We start from the raw sequence: 20,556 nt of genomic DNA, 5'->3' as shown, positions 1-20,556 counted from the left end.
GCTGAATCACCCGCTTTTAAATTCGCCAATAAACAGCTCGTAAAGAAGCTCAATGTAATTGAGGCTTAAGTAGTCTCAAGCTAATAATCTGAAATAAGCTATCTATCTGCCTGTTGCTCTGTCTGTATCGCATAATCTGTCTATCTCTGACCCACGCGTGCGTTTTTGTTGCGCGATCGCATAAAGTGAACACCTACATTGCATCCCTCTCATCATCTCGCGCTGCATTCAATCGCTTGGTCACGTACTTTTATGCATTTCGCTCACACGCATTAATATTGAGTAGTAAAAAGTATTATTGAGCTATAGATCCACCAGTATAAGTTGTCAGCTGAGTGAGGGCGCCACATGCTAACATTTGACACATCATTCAATATTTTTATACTGTGATGAGCTTAGTTCTATATTCGAACACATGACGATTCATGATGGTAGATATATCTATAGTATAAAAATAATGGTAAAAGGAAAACTCGAGGCTTTCGCACGGGTATGGCCAAGGTGATTGCCGACCTTCAAAGAAGTATGACACGGACTAAATGTACGTATCGATCCATAACACATTACACAATAACTGGATATTAATATTCGAATGAAATAAATAAATTGTTGGTAAGTGTATGTGAGCGGGAAGCCGTAGAAAGAGGGCTTCGAAGAAAGTGAAGTGGGATTTACATAAAAAGTGCAGAGCGACAGTTCTGACGCAAAGGTCACGGTCACTCGGTGGTGATATTTTTACTGGGTCGTATGTACATAATAATATGTATCACTTGCTATGCTATCCACGGATACAATACTCCTTTATCACAGGTGGGCTATCAGGAAGATCTTCATTGTATTTTCTACTTCCCGAAACTGCACTAGTACCAGTTGAAATATGACCTTGTGGAGCGAGTTCAAAAGATTTTTTTTTTTTGAGGTTATATGGATACTATCCGTGGCTTTATCTAACTGACTTTCTCTTAGGTATGCTTACATACTTTAGTTTGAGTGCTAGAAGATATCAATATTTGGCCACGTATTTTTTTCGACTTATACGTGGTGTGAATGAGAACTCTGCCATTCTTGGTAGTATTGACCTGTGTCCCCCTGATAACTATCTTAGAAATCGGGAGCATCAGTTGTTTGTTCTCCCGAGGAGCAGAACTAACCTGCTATTGGTGATGCCAATTGGGAGGGCAATAACTCTGTTCAACCAAATCGCTTCGGATGTTGATATATTCCATCTGCGTGAGGATGAGTATAGGTGGACGTTATTTTACAAATTCTTAAAATAGGGTCTGCTTAACTCATCCGGTGTACTTTCTTGTACCTATATAATTTTTTGTATTTACACATTTATACTGTACAATAACTTAATACTGATCTATCTCTTTTGTTATGTACCTAATATTGTTTTAATAATATTTCTTTGTTTCTAAATGTCATGTTGTGAACGTCTTAAACTTAGAATTTGTAATGTCCACAATATGTGAAATAAATGAATTGCATTGAATTGAATCACGGAAGCCGTGAAATTTGGCGTTATTCACTGCTGCATATACCTACCGTTTATTTTTTCTTAGATGATGAAGTGGGGAACGCTTTACTCTGTTACTGTATTTTTCTACGCAGAACTCTTCAGTTTTGTCCGATTCATTTGAAGACTCGAATATAAGTCACAGTCTGTCTCAGGCGCCCACACAAGGGTTGGGGAGGGGGTATCGGGTAAGGACTCCCTGAATCACCCAACGAATCAGTTCAATTAAATAACCTATAATCTAGTAAATCTATAAGTATGCAGGGTACAGTGATAGGAACAAAATTATAATTCTACGTTCGTTCTATAATAGCGTCAAGCCCACCAAAAGTGAACGGTTGATGATGGAGAGCCCAAATTGTTTTCCAAAATATCTATTTATATATTATCCGTTATTTGAATACGTTAAAATCAGTTGCCACCCAGCACACTCGATTTCTACAATTATTAATTGGCTCGAAAACAGCAACATAAAGTATGTTCGTATGCGCGTAGCTTGCTACGAACAGACGTATTTATTACAAGTCTACGGTTTATCAGAAATGCTACGAGTGCTACGACGTAGGCGTATTGAATTTATGTAAAGCTAACGAAATCGTTCATATTATTATGCTAACTCCATTTGATTCGGATCTTAGAACCCTTAGCAAATGTTATACCATACCAACGTTCTTTGGTAGGTACCTACCTACGAATACTCAAGGTGATAGAATTTAATAAAATTGGGTCAGTAGGTGTGTATATAAAATATATATTATTCCACGAGAAGAATAAGTCTTATCTAGGCATTGTTTCATACTTATGCACGTACTAATGTACCTATACATATAATTGATAGACAGTACGTGCGGTCAAGCGATTGCTAAACGAGTTTTGTCAGCTTAGGTTGGCGCGAATGAAAAATGTCGACCCGAAGCTGTTTTACCAAGTCGGTAAAACAGGAAGCTGTGTCTCGTTCTAAAACCTACTTTGATCTAAAATGTAAATAATAAACAATGCTAAACGTTGTGGATCAATGTTGCCCATATAATACTTCCCTAGTTACAAATACCTACTAAGTAAATGTTGGTTAGGCTACATTATTCACAATAAGTACTGGTTTTTTCAAACTTACATAGAAACAGACATAGGTAATTAATAAGTAGGTTTGGATAGCTAATTCGACTTCTACGTCATGTTTATAAATGAAATATTTATCGAATAGAAAATATACCAGCACAATTATATAGCTTCAACACGCATGTCAGTTAATTTTAAGTATTTCTTCAAAACAGCGACAGTTTCGTCGTTATTTTTGTACATATGGGGAAAATAAAGTGAAAGCGGTGAAAGCGAATCCTGGCATCCTGAAATTCTACCATTCTGAATACCGGCATCTCGGGATCAAAAAATCGAGTGGTATACCTGGAATTTGGAATTCCGGGATAGCAAGCCTTAGTATTTATATATATATATTACTACCTAGCTAGGTACTAGTCCTACTTCATACCCACATACTTTGACAACGACCAGGGCATGGGAGAGTGTCCTTCTAGGGCTCTAGGGCCTAGGCGAATGAAATCGTTCCTGATCGTTATTATGTAATGCCAAATAAGCACTATATAATATTGTGTTATCCGCAGTGGCGACTTTCCAGCTATTACCTACTTATACCAGATAATATTTATTATATTATCATAATGCCTAAATCCTCCAATCGACAGAGTTAGGAATATAGTGATATTATTGTAATTGTAAATGAGTCAAGGCTAGACCAGGATGCACAGTGAAACAAAGAAAAAGAAAGTTACCGTTATCTGTTTCTGGGCGGACGAAGGGTCGAGAGTGGGTACGGTCAGTCGGTTACCTACCCTTGAGTTTCTTACGTCGCCTCTAAACACGATTTGCTACCTTTTTTCGCGCCAAAGCGTGCGTTTACAAATGTTGTTAGTAATTAATTGTTATTGTCAAGCGAAATACACTTAATGTACCCGAATCATTGTTTTTAATAAGTGGAAAAGTGTAAATCAACACCCTACGTAAACCCCTACCCCTCACTACTTACCACTTTTTTTTAAATAAATCAAATCATAAAAAATCCTGACAACATAATTATTCGTCAAGTTTTATCAATCAATGGCATTTTGTCTAAGGAGCCTCCAAACTTTATTAACAAGGCGCCATGAAACTTGTCAGCGCTTCGAGCATCCACGTCCCTAAAAATGTCACAAAAATAATGACAGGTAACACCATGAAATTGACTGCCGAATTATTTATATTACTGTGTTATTGTAAGATACTATGTACCTACCTACCTGTATAATAACATAGTTGCCATTTAAATTATAATCACCTTAGGGCTTTTGAGAATAGAACCAGAAAGGGTAGGCATAATACAATAATTATAATATTCGAGTGTACATCTGTTCAATAGCGTTGAAAATAAATATTTCAGTTCAAGAATCGAGAATAGCAAAATATATACAATGCCCCATGTCTAGGTACTCAGAGTAAAGGTAGCAACCACAAAGATTGTCTATGGGAGCGACGATCAAATAATTGCCCTCCATTTAAATTATAAAAGGAAACACCAACCGCGCATAAGTAAGTAAGTACTTCATAATAAATAAATAATACTCAGGACATATAAGATCATACGACTATTATAGTTGAGGAATTTATTAGCACATTTAACACCTGAGTTTCCTAAAAAGCAAAAGCTAAACATTGCGACCGTTTTAATTTTCAAATCAAATGAAAATAGTACGATTGCAAATAATATTAGTTCAACTCGATCAACAAATAATCACAGCACATTCAAGTTAATGGCCCCTCCAACCCATATTTGCCCCGCACTACACCCGATCTTAATCGGGCGTATCATAAGACCCTACGTTTGAGTTCACACTCACACAGCATATTTTTTATGACTGGGAATATCTCAGTAGCAGTTACCGAAGACTGAGGCCGCCATGAACTCAAATGTGCTTTGACTGAAGTTATATGAGTTTAAGTGAGTACCCATGGGAGAGAAGAGCACATCAGAACATTCAGTGATAGTATAAATTATCAGGGAAATTTACTGGAATCGCTGACCGTTGTCGCTGTGACAGGCCTCACAATAAATACTAGGATTTTTTGTGAATTCATACATTCAGTAGTATTGTGACAGGGTGATGAAAACAACACATAAATCAAATCGCAGACTCCCCAACAGATAATAATTACTTTGTCTGAAATATTTCTAACTAGGGAAACGATCAACATAATAGGTGTATTATGCATAAACGCGATAAACACAAGAGATTATGTAAGAAGTAGGCACCTAACATAATCATTTTAATTGTTATGAAAACGGTGGACAAACTTTTTACTACTACAATATATCGATGGTTTAGTGCACAGATATTGTATGTCCAGTTTTTGTCGAAATTGAGTTAAAATATAATATTTTAGAAGATACTGTATCATTCAAATACACAATATGTCCATTTCTCATGCATCTCAAATTTTAAACTTCTATTTTCTCAAAACATACTAAACTGGACATACAATATCTGTGCACTAAACCATCGATATTACATAGGTAATATTAACGGAACATTCCCATTTGAAGTAACATAATATACGTAGCAGATTTCTAATAGCGGATGACAAAGAGAAGATCACCCTAAAGATGACAAAGGAAGAAGAAAAAAAGAAAAGTAAATTTGCAACATAACATTTATTATTTGAAAAGTAAACCATAAATTTTGTAGAATTATGTACATATAGTTGAGATCCTCTTTCTATTGCGATTTGATCCAGATGATTTACCACCTCAACATACCTAATATCACAATGTGTAAACACAAGATTGGCACAAAGACGACAAGAAGAATGGGTGTAGCAGACCCCATCTGATCTGCGGAGAGGTTGAAACGCGTGGGTTTCCAGAGATCAAACCGAGCGTGGCGAATAAGGAATGGCGATCGCCAAATAGAGAGACCGCCAACTAATTACAATGTATGGAATTATTGTGGAAACTTATTATACAAATCCTTTCATGTTGGCGCTATTACATTTGTTTGCTAAAGTAAGATGATGGAAACATTTAAATCGTTACTTGTAAAGGAAAATAGTATGTATAATGAGAATTAAATCGACGATAGGTAAATAAATATCACGAGAAGTCGAAAGTTAAGTTAAGCTGCGAAAAACAGGCATACTATGGCTTTCTATCAAGGTTCAACAATAAAGATTAAATAACGCCCAGAACCGGATCGCTTTACAAATATTTTTTTCGCCAGTTGCAACAAACTGGTGAGTTTTCATTTGCTTATCATGATAGAATTTGTATGCTTCCGAAATAACAGTACTTATCTACATAAATAACCGAACTAAGACGTCAATTCAATCCGCCATTTTTAGTTTTCTTTGCAAAAAAATGCATTTAATACTGATAACGCAGGGAACAACAACTGTTAAAGTGGGGCCACACCGGCAACAAGTCGCGCGACAACTCGTTAAATTTTACGATAATTATCATAATTGCTTAAGAAATTTTACGATAATTATCATGCTTATCGTAAAATTTAACGAGTTGTCGCGCGACTTGTTTTCGGTGTGGACCCGGCATTATGAATACTTAGTCACCAATTCAATCTAACTAAATTCATTTGCGAATTCGTTTTGCGTTTGCTTGAGTAGTCTTGTAGTCAGAGTAGTCTTGATAATGGTGTTACAAGCGAAATAGCTATCGACAAACTTTTTAAAAACCTGTAGAATTTAATATTAATTATATTTTCATCTCTTGTAAAATGGAATTCTACCAAGTAAATGCTAACTCAATTAATAATATAAAAATAGTTTATAAGAATCCCTCTATGTATAATACATAGTGGTTAAGTAGTGCATACTATTTTTAGTTTTATCTCAAAATTATTATGCAGAAATATGAACATAGGTACATTTGACATGGCATTTATATTATACATTATTTAATTGTATTAAGTAGATACATTATTTTGACTCAATAAGACATGTGTACCAACTGAATATAATATGTACACAAGATCTAGATTATTTCAAAAGTATCTAAATAGGTACATAATTAATTTTAGGTGTAGGGCGTCGGTTCTCACAGACTACATATTATTATTGTCGCGTCAGAAGTTGGCAAAGACTAAACCATTTTCTTTAGCTTGCAGGACCTCATTGAAGTTGCATTATTTATGGCATTTCGACTCACAAACAGGCTTGGTAGCCAGAGATCCACGCTTTACCATATTGTCTCGAGTACCTATCTATCCCTGTCACGGTTTAGTTAGACTAAGTAGTTTCTAGGTGCAATTCAATATGACAATATTAGCTGATACTATTGTGTAGTAATGGACAATGGTTCTCCATCGAGAATTATTGTCAGTAGAATTGTCTCTTGTTTAGCAAAGTAAACGTCAATGAAATCGGTGCCTTTTATTTCTGCACAGAATTGTCTAGATAAAACATTAAATTAATTCACAGGTACGAGGGTGGGTCAATAATTCCTTAGAAAAAAGCATTAAAACAGTTTTTATTTTTGTATTTTTTTTTTATTTCTCAACATAATCTCCTTGGAGCTCAATACACTTGGTTAGACGTTTCTCAATTTTTTTTAAACCGTCAGAAAAATAAGTTTTCGGAAGGTCCTCAAAATAAGCATTTGTCCGATCGATGACTTCTTCATTTGCAAAAAAACCTTGTCCACTTAGCCATTTTTTTAAGTTTGGGAAAAGGAAAAAGTCACTGGGGGCTAAATCTGGCGAATACGGTGGGTGGTCGACCAATTCGAACTTCAATTCTTCAATTTTAGCCATTGATCGTAAACATGTGTGAACACGGGCATTGTTCTGACGAAAGAGGATTTTTTTCCTGTTTAAATGAGGCCATTTTTCTTCAATTTCGTTTTTTAGCTGGTCCAATAAAGATGCATAATAATCCCCTGTTATTGTTTTTCCTTTTTCCAAATAGTCAACGAAAATAATTTCACGTGCATCCCAAAATACAGTAGCCATAACCTTACCAGCTGATTTTACGGTTTTCGCCTTCTTTGGACATGGTTTGTCTTCGCAATCCACTGCTTTGACTGTTCTTTCGTCTCGGGAGTATAGTGGTGTATCCATGTTTCATCTACAGTCACAAAGCGACGAAAAAATTCATCCGGATTGCGTTGCATGAGCGACAACAGGGCTTTAGAGGCCACCACTCTATTGCGTTTATTGTCGACTGTGAGCAAACGCGGCACCCATCTTGCAGAAATATTTTTCATGCCCAATTTGTCATGTAAAATAGAAATGACGCTACCTTTTGAGATCCCTGTAACCTCAATTATCTCACTCAACTTTAATCTTCGGTCACTTAACACCATATCGTGGATTTTATTGATCATTTTTGGTGTAGTCACCTCTACAGGACGTCCTGAGCGTGGTTCATCCTTTGTTGATGTACGACCACGTTTAAATTCATTTAACCAGTTATAAATAGTTGCGAGTGAAGGAGCAGATATGCCGTGAACTAAATCCAACTCATTTTTTATTTCCTTTGCTGTTAACCCTTTTATATTAAAATGTTTAATAACAGCTCTAAACTCAATTTTCTCCATTTTCCATTTTTCCATTTTCCACAAGCAAATTTTTTTTTTTAATGTACGAAAAACACACAACAACCCGACCAATCTGATTGAAACTTCGCAGCATACTGAATCGGTAGTGCCGCTGCATGAAAACAAACCGCTTACAGTACTAGTCGCGCCACTTGTCGGCTTTTCTAAGGACTTATTGACCCACCCTCGTATTTAATTAACGTCGGAAATTTCATTATCAAGATCACTGTCCATAAATTATCGTGTTATCTCTATAGTGATCTCAGAAAGAGTATCAATCATTCATCGATTTTATGAATAGTCTTTCCGGATTTGCATACCTATATGGTGATCGAAAAAAACTCGCACACTGTCAATAGCGAACTAAAAAAGTGGCGCTTTTATGTAAGCTTGTCAGATTTTTATTTTATTTTGATGACATAATTTATTACAAATCACTTGACTGCTTATTAAAAAAATAGGAAAATCAATAGTAGTCGAATATTTACACCTACTATATTTATTCAAGTAGGTTTAAAAAATATATAAAAACGAGATTATATTATATTCTTGTGTTTTATGTATAGCCTAATTAATAGGCATTATGATTAGACTATTGATAAAAAATGCATTTTACAAAACATAACTAAAGAAAACAACATAATATAAATCTATTTATAAAACAACATTATTATAATCTAGTACAGCGATGGCAAATACGTGGCACGCTAAAAGTTTTCGACGCACGCCAAAAAAATGAACTTCTTTTATTTTTTAATATTCAAAACGTTTATAGCGGGAAAATATATAATCAAAGCGAAATCATGTTGATGTACCTATATGTACTGAAATTACTGATTTGTAATCTAATCCTATTTAGATTGAAAACATGTGAAAATGTATTGAAGAATTGGAATGTCATCGACTTATTCAAATTGATGAATCGGAATGCCAAATTGAAAACATAATATTAAAAACAAGGAAAAGCATGCCTGATACTTTTATATCTGTTAAAAAACTAGCAATCTCGCTGTTGACCATTTTTTTTCCACGTACACATGTGAAAGTGTTTTTTTCTATATTGAATTATGTACATTCAAAGACTAGAAATAGGTTGACAAAGGAAGATTCAGCAGCATATTCATTTGCAATCAACAACATAATATCAGCCTGATATAAAAAGCGAATAACACGAAACAAAAAATAGTGTATTGTTAAATGTTTTTATTTTCCCTTATTTTCTTGCATTTTATGTTTATCATTTTTTATATATTCGATAAATAAAATAGTTACCAATGTACCTGCCACGAATTAAAAAAACGGCATATTTTGGCACACCGCTCAAATCCTATTTGCCCCATCCCTTTTTTGAAATGTAATCTTTAACTGAATTCTTTTATTTGGGAATTCTACAGTAAATAATTTCAAGTCAGAATATACCGATATATCCATGTCTACTCGATAGCTGGTGGATAGAGTTGGATCGTCTCTTACCCTAAAGGGCCTAAACTAAATGCTAAAATATCGATACAGATATGCAAGGTAGAAGCATTGTAATTACTCAATCGCAACTTATATATACAACTAATATAATATATTATAATTAATTTGGAAAATAAATGTAATTAAAATAAAATATAGTTTCACTCACCCGATCAGAGATGGCCTCTTCAACTCTCCCGCGTTTCAAACCAGGCGGCCGGATAATCTTGCTTCCCGGTGGCGCCGGCAGGGGATGTAGCGGCGCCACATTCGCCGCAGAATTATTATTACTGGCCGGTATGAAACCGACTTCCATCGTAGGCCACGCGCCCGCGCGAGCGAGACACCGCTATACAGAATCACACGCGACAGAGCGATCGGCAACGTCCACACGTCTGCGGCTTGCAGCCATCTATCATAGATGGCAGTGAGTACATCGAAATAAATAAAAATATTTGTTTTTATTTTGAAAATGACAGACCAGCTGATTGGTGTTCAATATGGCGGTACTCTCGATTTCGTTTGACAGCTCTAAATACGAAACCGAATAAATCAATTTCTGACACACTCACAAATGGCACATTATTTTTATAACACAACACGTTCACTTTTTCTTATTTAAATCATTTCTTAGTTAGTTCTTTTATGAGGTAGTTTAATTAGTTTTAGTGACATTCAATAGTGACATGCACGTCTTTATTCATAATATTTTATCAATTCCTAGCGTCTTCAATTCTCGATGAAAAATTCTATTAAGTAGGTATAAGAATTCAATATGTTATTATTATGTTTTATAATAAGAATTAACCGAATCCTAATTTAAAAAATTAATTCGACAAATGGGATTAAAAATTATTCGTCTTACTGAATATGAAATGTATGATTTCCCATTTTGATCCAAATAAATGATAGACAAACTGCACCAAATGTTCATTTCTGACGTCAAATTCGACTTTTTGTAGAGGAGATCTCGCAACTTCACGCTGTTCAGCGAGAGAGCACAATGTAGTCTAGATAAACTCTAAAAATCGCTGAATTCAATCAAAAAACAGTTAGGACTATGAAATTCTTTAATGGTCCGCTTCACCGGACTTGAATTTCGAGGCAATTTCGATTCCAAAGGCCGTTTACCCGCCAACTGACCAGCGGCGTGCCTCAATTTTCCAAATAGACGATTTCGAAAGAAATCAGTTGGAAATGGAAAATGAGGTGGAAGTGTAGAGAAGAAAATGTTTGAATTCGACCCAAAATAAGAATAGCGTAGAAATAGCGTGAACATAAGAATTTTGAATCTCATCTAAAAATATGTTTTCCAGCTATATCACGTGGCTAAATTAGGCTAACGATGATGATGGTGTATATATTGTATTACTCTGAGGCGTAAATTATAATATTTACATAATATTCTATCGTCACAGCTAATCTCGAACAGGGGCCTTATGTTATAACTTGTGAAATGAAGTCACCCGACGACATGACGTAATTGTGACGTAACCTCAATACACGCATCGAGGCGAGCCGCCCAAGCACACGGATCACCATAGATATTATTATGCTGAAACACCTATTTGTGTATGGGGACAATGAATAACGCCAGTATTTGAGTAGCGTTAATTTCTCGAATGCTATTATCACTCCGGTAGTACGTCATAATGATGTCATATGACGTCATGTCGACCGGGCGACTTCAACTCGCAAGTTACAACATAAGGCCCCAGAGCTCGAAATGGAAAACAATACAAACTGGAGCGCTCGATAATTTTCCGAAAATATAAACATTTTATTGTCAATTATTATGTCATGCCATGCGGTCAAATTATATTAACAATCTTTAAACTTGTGGCGGGTTATCGGTGTAATATTTACGACAATCTATATATTTTTTTTACCATAATTCCGACAAGTTTAGTCTAACCTCTAAACTGTAAGTAGGTATATAAATTAAGTGAATTTTATTACATATAGTTATCGAACCGGAATGGGAACTAATTTTTCCATGATACATCGAATTTTGAATATTTCAGGAACCGCAGCTGCAGCCCGGTCAAATTCGAGCCCTGAATATTGTGTCCGAAATTTACCATTAAATAGGTATTCATGATAATATTATGTAGTACCTAGTCAATGTGAATGCCTTATGTTATAGCAGCTGCTGCAATATAATGGCATTGGATTACTCTTCAATACTCCTGTCTCAATCTGTGGATATTACATACAGTTTTAACACCCCCTTGCAGAGCACAGCACTGCGCAGAAGCAGAGAAAAATCAGTGTAGCGTGACAGGAGAATATTTCGTTCCGTTTTAAAGATGATAATAATTTACCATCTCTGGGTAAAAATTAAGTAAAATAATACCAACATCGACTAACACCAAAACGTAATTGCATCCGATTCAATTTACTTTATAATTATTATTGCGTTCCTCCAAGTTAATTGTCTAGCAGCTAGCTGAAATTGGTTTAAACACCAAATAGAAAAGAAATATATGAATAGATGATTCGCTATTATCTCTCCCCTAGTTATAGTTACAACCTATTCATGTGCCATTGAAAAGACAAGTGTTATTGACCGTTAAATTAAATAGAATATTTAAAAACATAAATCTATGCTTGGCGATGCGATAATCGAGTAACAGGTGAACACACATTTTGGGGTAAATTTTCATTAACCGATAAAATCTCTTTTGGTTAGTTATAGTTATAAAAAGAATCAGCACCCCATTAAAAAAAAATATTTATAAGTACCTTGTTTACTTCGATTTGACAAAACACAAACAAGTTGTTATCGGTTTGGAGAAAATCCACTAAGCTATTTATTATAAATTTAAAATATAATTAAACGTTGTCGTCAATACTGCAGTCATGGGCCCCACATCGTGAAGCGGGCCCCCAGGCTAGGATCTTTGGCGCCCCCACCCCGCTAAGAATAAAGGCAGTATGTACGCGGTAAAAATAATCTGTATATTTAGTGTTTTATTGTATATTTTAATACATCCATACGAATTATGGAGATGTCGGGTATTGATATACAATTAAAAAATGTATCTGTGTGTTTATCTCACTTATCTGGTCGATTCGCCTCGCCGGGCCCCTCCTGAGTCCGGCCCCCCGGGCTAGAGCCCTATCATGAATCTGGAATTACTTGACTATCACATTATGGATTCAATAGAGTGGAATAATTTGATATGCCTACCAAAAACCAATGAACCATGTCTAGAAATTTTCCCACATCTTACGGTTAGATTTTTAGTCAAAAGCAAAACATAATTATATTGTTGTATGTTACTAACTGACCATGTACATTGATAATAATTAATAATACATAGGTAGGTATAACCGCAAAGCATAAGAATATGAAGTTTTTATCAACATTCTATTTTAATCGACTATTTACAATGATGTCATTAAAATTTAATCACAATATAATTTCAAACACATCATTAAGCCGTCACAGATATTTAGTTTCTTTATTCTGATAATCAGAACGGATAACATTATAATAGCTGATACATACTGTAGATATGAAATTCGGGTGTACCTACGAATAAATTAGTTTGTAGGTACCTATCCGTTTTTTCTTAGTAAAATCTAGTATAGGTACAGTTACCTCGTCTGAATAATTTGAGGCATTAATTAATTTATTATTGATTGACAGTCGGTCAATAAAACGGATGTAAAAATAGTTTTTTTTAGTTACAGTTGATTTGTTATTTTTATTAGCGACTTAAAACTAATTCCGGCGTAATATTCAATACGGTTTGGCATCTATTTTTAGATCCGGAGACAAAAGTCATTAATTGAATTTCGCGAAAAGAGAAAGATCGCGCGGTTTAATTGTTTTATTATTTTTATTTTCGCAGAGCGGAGACCAGACAGCGGCACAGAATCAAATCTGAAACAAAAGAAAAGAAATGCATTATTAGTCGTTTTCAACACGCCATACATGTCAAGATACTAGAAAATTAACAAAAAATGCACATATTTCAATTATTGGTATCGACTGTATGTATTTATAATTATCGCATCTGCTGTCGCTGTCTGTGATGTACGTTCAAGTAGTCGCCGTAAGTAAAGGGATACCTAGAGATTGTTCTTACTTTTGCGACAATGGGTTCATATTCTCGAATATTTATCAATATATCCATTTCGAAATTGTATATACCTAAACAAAATTTAGTTTCCCTAACACCAAACTGTTGGCAAAAAAGAAAAGGGACGCAAAACCTAAAATCAATACTTTTCAGAAGGGTCAAAATAAGATTTTTGGAAAATAGCTGCGAAGTCTTAAAGTGGGGCCACACCGAAAACAAGTCGCGCGACAACTCGTTAACTTTTACGATAAGCATGATAATTATCGTAAAATTTCTTAAGGGGGGACATGCTCGTCGAAGGTCAAAATTGAGTTTTTATTGTATTTTCAAACCATGATCCTGGACACTCCTTAAACGTTGTAGATAATCTATTTATACAATTTTGAAGCCTTATTATCCTTTATAGTTATTTTAAACATTTGATGACTGCATGAAGTATTTTTGTTACATAAAATAGTATTCTTTTAAACCTCTCGCTCTAATGTTTTAGAATATAGTCATATTTCGGTACATAACTGTGCAGTGGTGTTAAGATTTTTTACATTTATTAATTTTTAAACGCAATTTTTAAACCATTAGTATAATTTATTACGAGATAATTTTTGTAAAATATTCACGATAAAAAATTATTTTGATAAACTCTGTGATCCCAAATTTGACAAGAATTAGGCATTTTATTATTCAAAAAATCGGCAAGATTAACACATTTGAAGATGATTCTAAAGATACTTATTATAAGCTATGTCTTTGACCATTCAAGTGTGATAAACATCTTATGAATAATGATTGCTTTATAATAATTATTGACCTAAGAATAAGGTAGTGTTTTTTTAAAATACGCCATTTCTTTTGGCATTCCCCAGTAGTTAAGCTACAACATACGGCCGTAGCCATAAAATGACAAACTATAATTAAAGTAGGAAGTAAAATTATGTTAACGCGCGTGTTTGAACATGTACTTAACCGATTTTTTTTTAATTTTTTTTTTAACGGTACATGTTCAAACACGGGCGTTAACATAATTTTACTCCCTACTTTAATTTTAGTTTGTCATTTTATGTCTACGGCCGTATGTTGTAGCTTAACCACTGGGGAATGACAAAAGAAATGGCGTATTTCAAAAAAACACTACCTTATTCTTAGGTCAATAATTATTATAAAGCAATCATTATTCATAAGATGTTTATCACACTTAAATTGTCAAAGACATAGCTTATAATACATATCTTTAGAATCATCTTCAAATGTGTTAATCTTGCCGATTTTTTGAATAATAAAATGCCTAATTCTTGTCAAATTTGGGATCACAGAGATTATTAATATAATGTTTTATCGTGAATATTTTACAAAAATTATCTCGTAATAAATTATGCTAATGGTTTTATAAATGCGTTTAAAAATTAATAAATGTAAAAAATTTTAACACCACTGCACAGTTATGTACCGAAATATGACTATATTCTAAAACATTAGAGCGAGAGGTTTAAAAGAATACTATTTTATGTAACAAAAATACTTCATGCAGTCATCAAATGTTTAAAATAACTATAAAGGATAATAAGGCTTCAAAATTATATAAATAGATCATCTACAACGTTTAAGAAGTGTCCAGGATCATGGTTTGAAAATACAATAAAAACTCAATTTTGACCTTCGACGAGCATGTACCCCCTTAAGCAATTATGATAATTATCGTAAAATTTAACGAGTTGTCGCGCGACTTGTTGCCGGTGTGGCCCCACTTTTAGACTCAACTTCGCAACAATCTGAATAAAACAGACCTGACGGAAAAATTGCAATTGAGTAAGAAAATATTTTCTTTTTTTATAATCAAGTATTAGGTACCTAGTAGACTAAAATCATTAAATTATGTTAACAATATGTTTTTATTTTAAAAATTTATTATATATTAATAGCAGCAGCTGAGTGGATTTTAAAGGCAGGTAAGAATCCAATCTCGGGATTATATAGGGGCCAGTAGCTTTATTTAATCAGGCGAAATAATTTAAACGAAATAAATCAGATAGAGTTTCTGACAGTTCATCATTTTATCCTGAAAGCGTACTTGAACGGAAAAGAAAATAAATAATCAACGATAAAATCAGTAAGCGAGGCAAAATTCATAAATTCTCCCGACAAAACATAACTGATCGTTGCCATGATATAAATTTTGCGTGTTTTAAATAAGCACCAATCGACAAATTCAACCCCGATTGCCAGAACTGTATAATATTATGTTTAATGTGGGTTACATTCCTTCTTTCATAAACTGCGCGAAAGATGTGAGGGGTGTCCATTTTATAAACGGTGGGACGCGCGGCCTTGAGGGTGGTCTGAATAATATCACCATGACACTTTTGTAAACGTCGTCATCAATCATAAGGGAGACGCGAGACGTTGGCGCTGGAAATATTTCACTGGGCATTATCAAGCTAATGGAAAGAAAATTGAATTCATTTTTTATATTTTCGTGACAAACATCTTTTCGGCAAAGATTTCGCTACTCAAAATTTAATAATATGTCACATAGTTTTTATACGACCCAAAAATATAGTACGTACACACAATAAGAACAACACGATATATAAGAAGAGATCCAGTGACGTCTCGTGGGCGTAGGCAGGCCATGCGTTGCATAGGGGCGGCGAGTACAGAAAGAAATACAAATATGACTTTTGATGCCAGTAGCGATTTACCACGATGCAGATATATCGCTTTCTAATGCTCAAATTACATTGGCAGATTGCGTCTGGCCCGATTGTCTGCCACGATTGCCAAAATCTATTATCTATGGTTTTCCGGGATCGTGAACGATCGTGAGTAAATTGGAACCAATACTATTTCCGTCTGCCACGATTCACGAAGATTCAAGCGTAGATTGCCGAGAACGTACGAAAATATCCGAAGCTACAACCCGCTTGCGAGGTTAGGTTTGACAGCTGAGTTTTGAGGTAAAATTGCGAGGGAAAACTGTTCAGTGTAGCCACCAATCTAACGAAGAATAATAGTTTTCGGTCAACCTATATTTTTACAATAGCAATACTATGTTTATTATATACGAATCAAAAGCAAGGACCAACGCGATCGAATCGTTGCGTGTAATTGCTTATAGTGTAAAGACGTTGGTCACGACGGTCGGCGTGGATCGTTGGATCTGCGCGTCTGCCAATGTAATAATTAAACCTTTAGAAAGACAGCATTGTGTAAAAAATAAATGATGCATAAAAAATCTTGACAACATAACTATTATTGTATTGTAATGGCGGTATATCTTATCGTATTGGCAAATTTTTCACAAGGGTGCCTCCAAACCTGTCAGCGCCACAGACCTCCACATACATAATACCATCACTGTTTGAAAGTAGGTTTCGTGGAAATGCTCTAATGATCAGTGTGTAGGTATGTCAATTTAGAGATTAGTTGTGTATTTGTCCGATTAAGATCGCCAGGTAGATAAGTAAGTAAGTAAGTAGGCACCTAACGAACAAACAATAAATTTAAAAATAAATATGAAAGGGGACGGCGTTCTAATTCTGTTTAAGGGCGGCACTTTGCCAAGGGACGTCACTAAAGAGATATAATATTTAAAAGACTCAATCAAATCACAATAGATAAACGTGTTTATTTACAGATGAATTCGGTTATCCGCTACAGTATCGCGATACTACTTCGATGTTATTTCGTTGTTTCGTTTTTTTCAGTATACCTAACAATGCTACTAAGCTATTTGTCGATACTTGTCCACTGAGGGGTTGTCCACACATGATGTCACGCCCAAGGGGCAGGGGGGGCTGTAGAAAGTGTGACGTCACAAATGACAAACTCACTTTTTCTGAGAAAAAAATATTTCGTGACGTCAACATCATACTGAAATCGATAATAACGATTTTTGTTTTTTTAATGAATGAGTTTAACAGTGTGACGTAACCTAGACATGAGGGGTAATGTGATTAAATATGACGATAGGGGAAGGGTAGTCAAAAAAAATATGTGATGTCATTTATGGACGACCCTTGGAATAGCAATATAACTGATAGCCACGAAACTCGCGGACACCTCAATACTTCTTAAATAAACCATTTCTTTTATTCAACGAATGATTCACAAGATTTTGAGAATGTACCATTCCATAAATATTGAACATACATAACTTGAAAACACCTCAGATATATACCCACTAGAAAAAAATCATATTTGAAAAAAAAATACGAAACTCGACGGGATTTTTTCTAGTGGGTATATTTATCTAAGGTGTTTTCAAGTTATGTATATTGTATGTTCAATACTTTTTACGTGATTTCCCCAATGAGATGAACGATCTTTTAAAAAGAATCATGTACCTAAGTGGTAGGCATAAAGTCCACTAAAGCAGGCTTGCGGGGCGCTCGCGCATTTTCTATGTGAATCATCGAAAATACAACGTAATCAAATACGCCAGCGCACACTGGATTTGACGACGCCTTGTGCCCGCCTGCCCCATGAGTCACCGTTTTTCGCTTCTCAGCGATACGAATTAACGAAAATACAACGTAGTCCATTCATTGAACACGGCAAGCAAAATCACGCTCCACGAAGCGTCGTCGACAGACGGGCGAGAAGCCATTATATAAGAACAGTGAACTCTTTGTTTAGTTATTGCATGTCCGATATTAATTACAAGCCCCGAGAAATTTAATAATATTTGTATTGCTTTGTTATGAGAGACGCTGATAATAATAATTATTTTGTGCTCCTTGAGCCCCTTATTACATAGGTGAAGGGTAATGCGCGGGTGGGAGGGGGCCTACTCAGTAGTGAGCGCACCGAACGCTTTTTTGGTGGGCTTTATGCCTTAAGGCTGAGTTAGAAGGCAGCAACGGCGTATCCTCGTAAATAAGCTCAATTTTCAGAATATTGAAAAATATAATATGCCATTGGCATACAACAGGAAATACCAGTTTGTACGAACTTCCCATCCAAACAATACGAGAAATAGATTACGAATAGAATAATGTGTGGTAACCATTGGAGGATATGGTTTGTGATTTTGTCAAGACTGGGGTTTCTGTGATTGTTTCACTCATACTACTACACTATTGCCATTGGGCTTATATTAGTACTTAATACTACGCATGTACAGTTTCTCTTCAGTTTACAATTTACAGATGGTGATGGTTAGTTTTTACAATTCAATTAAACATTGCGAAAACCAAGCCATAATAGATAATAGACAAAAAAATACTCGTTTATCTATAACATATCTAAAATTATGCAATTAAATCATACATAACGTTGGATATCTTATAGATAGATAGAATAATACTTTTTTATCTATTACACTTTGTTGAAATGAACAAATGAACCAACAATATGTGTAATATGTATTCTTAATCCAACGAAAACAAATAAGTATGAATGAAAAAGTGTCATTTCGCCCAAAGTATACCAAAACTATTATGGTTTATTTTAGGAAAGGTTTAATTTATTTTTTAAAACTGACCAGCACCATCTATATATTGTAGTCTTAGTTCAATAAAAACAAATACGTATGACTGACAAAGTTTAATGTGCATTATTAATGGGGGATCGTAATAGCCTACCTCCACCCTTCGCTACTGGCTTATATGGTAATTAATAATAATTATAAGATCGATTTGGAAGAATAAAAATATTAAACAGTATTTACTGAATTAAAGTTGGATTGAGTGAACCACAGAAGTTAAATATTATAATCAAGGAAATTCGATATCTCATGCTGTGAATAATGCTGTGTTAGTAGGTAGGTACTTTAATTTGCTAGGGTATAAAATCAGCTGCTTAAATTATTTATTTTAGAAAGAGATTTGTTAATAAACCTCTTCGGTAAGCCAAGATCCACGTCCGATTATAGAGCCAATAAAAAAGAATGGTTAAAACACGTGGCTTAACTACTTTTCTTATTCGCATTGTTATAGTTACGACAATCTCATTTTACGAGATTTCACACGTATTCGATCAAAGCCTCAATCTAGTAATAAAATCATAAAGTTGATAGCAAAATAGAACGAGACGTTGCAAGTAACGGAATCAGAGCTGACTGACAATTTAATGATGACCAAGTAGTCAAAGAAGTGGTTCGTCTCTTCGCCGAGTTCATCAGACGCGTTTCCACTCCACTCTGCTGGACTGATAGATAAGTGGCTAAATGAGCATAGCTGGACCGTCCAAATTGGTAAAATATTTTTTTTTATTAATTTAGTTAGTTGTTAGATTATTACGAACTTATGGCTCAGTGATAGCTATATTTAAACACTTCATTGTGTTGTAAATTTTCGATGGAAAACATGTATATTTTATATAGGTATATAGAGAGAGTATACGTACTAATTGATTATACCTTAGGAATCGAGGGCATCCGTTGTTTGTTCTCCCAAGGTGCAAAACTAGCCTGCCATTAGTGATGCCAATTGGGAGAGCAATAACCATGTTTAATGAAAGAGCTTCGGATATTGATATATTCCACTTACGTGAGGGTGAATTTAGGTGGACGTTGTTTTATAAGTTTTTAAGATAGGGTCTATCAATAGTTCACTCTGTGTGCTTCCATCTACTTTTATTTTTGTTATTTTATTTTATTTCTTTTCTTCTTTTTTTCTTGTTGTATTATTAACTCACAGTTCTCTGTATTTTTATTGTAAAAAATTGTTAACACTTATTCTATGTCATGTCGTGAACGCTTTGAATTTATAATTTGTTATGTTCATTATATGTAAAATAAATAAATTTGATTATCATCAGCCTAAATAAATCCACTGGTAGATGAAGACCTATCTTCTGAGATCGTCTACTGCAGCGGCGAAGAAACCTATGGCACGCGCCCCACTAGTGGCACGCGAGATGATTTTGTATGGCACGCGAAAGTTTTATTT

The 20,556-nt window shown here is 34.7% G+C and overlaps 1 protein-coding gene across 1 annotated transcript in view; it reads right to left on the bottom strand.

Moving 5' to 3' along the window:
* Wdr62 (WD repeat domain 62) overlaps nucleotides 1-20,556 on the bottom strand; it is a 282,962-nt gene that overhangs the window by 199,930 nt on the left and 62,476 nt on the right. Inside the window, exon 2 of the mRNA XM_085956946.1 lies at nucleotides 9,748-10,327. Coding sequence (XP_085813072.1) covers nucleotides 9,748-9,894 — 147 coding nt within the window. The 5' untranslated portion in view covers nucleotides 9,895-10,327. The remainder of the gene's footprint in view (nucleotides 1-9,747; nucleotides 10,328-20,556) is intronic.

This window comes from Rhyacophila brunnea, unplaced genomic scaffold (genome assembly GCF_057557595.1).
Source record: "Rhyacophila brunnea isolate RB1 unplaced genomic scaffold, BYU_Rbru_1.0 scaffold_6, whole genome shotgun sequence".
NCBI classification, from domain to species: Eukaryota; Metazoa; Arthropoda; class Insecta; order Trichoptera; family Rhyacophilidae; genus Rhyacophila; species Rhyacophila brunnea.
This window is presented reverse-complemented; position numbering and strand designations above follow the sequence as displayed.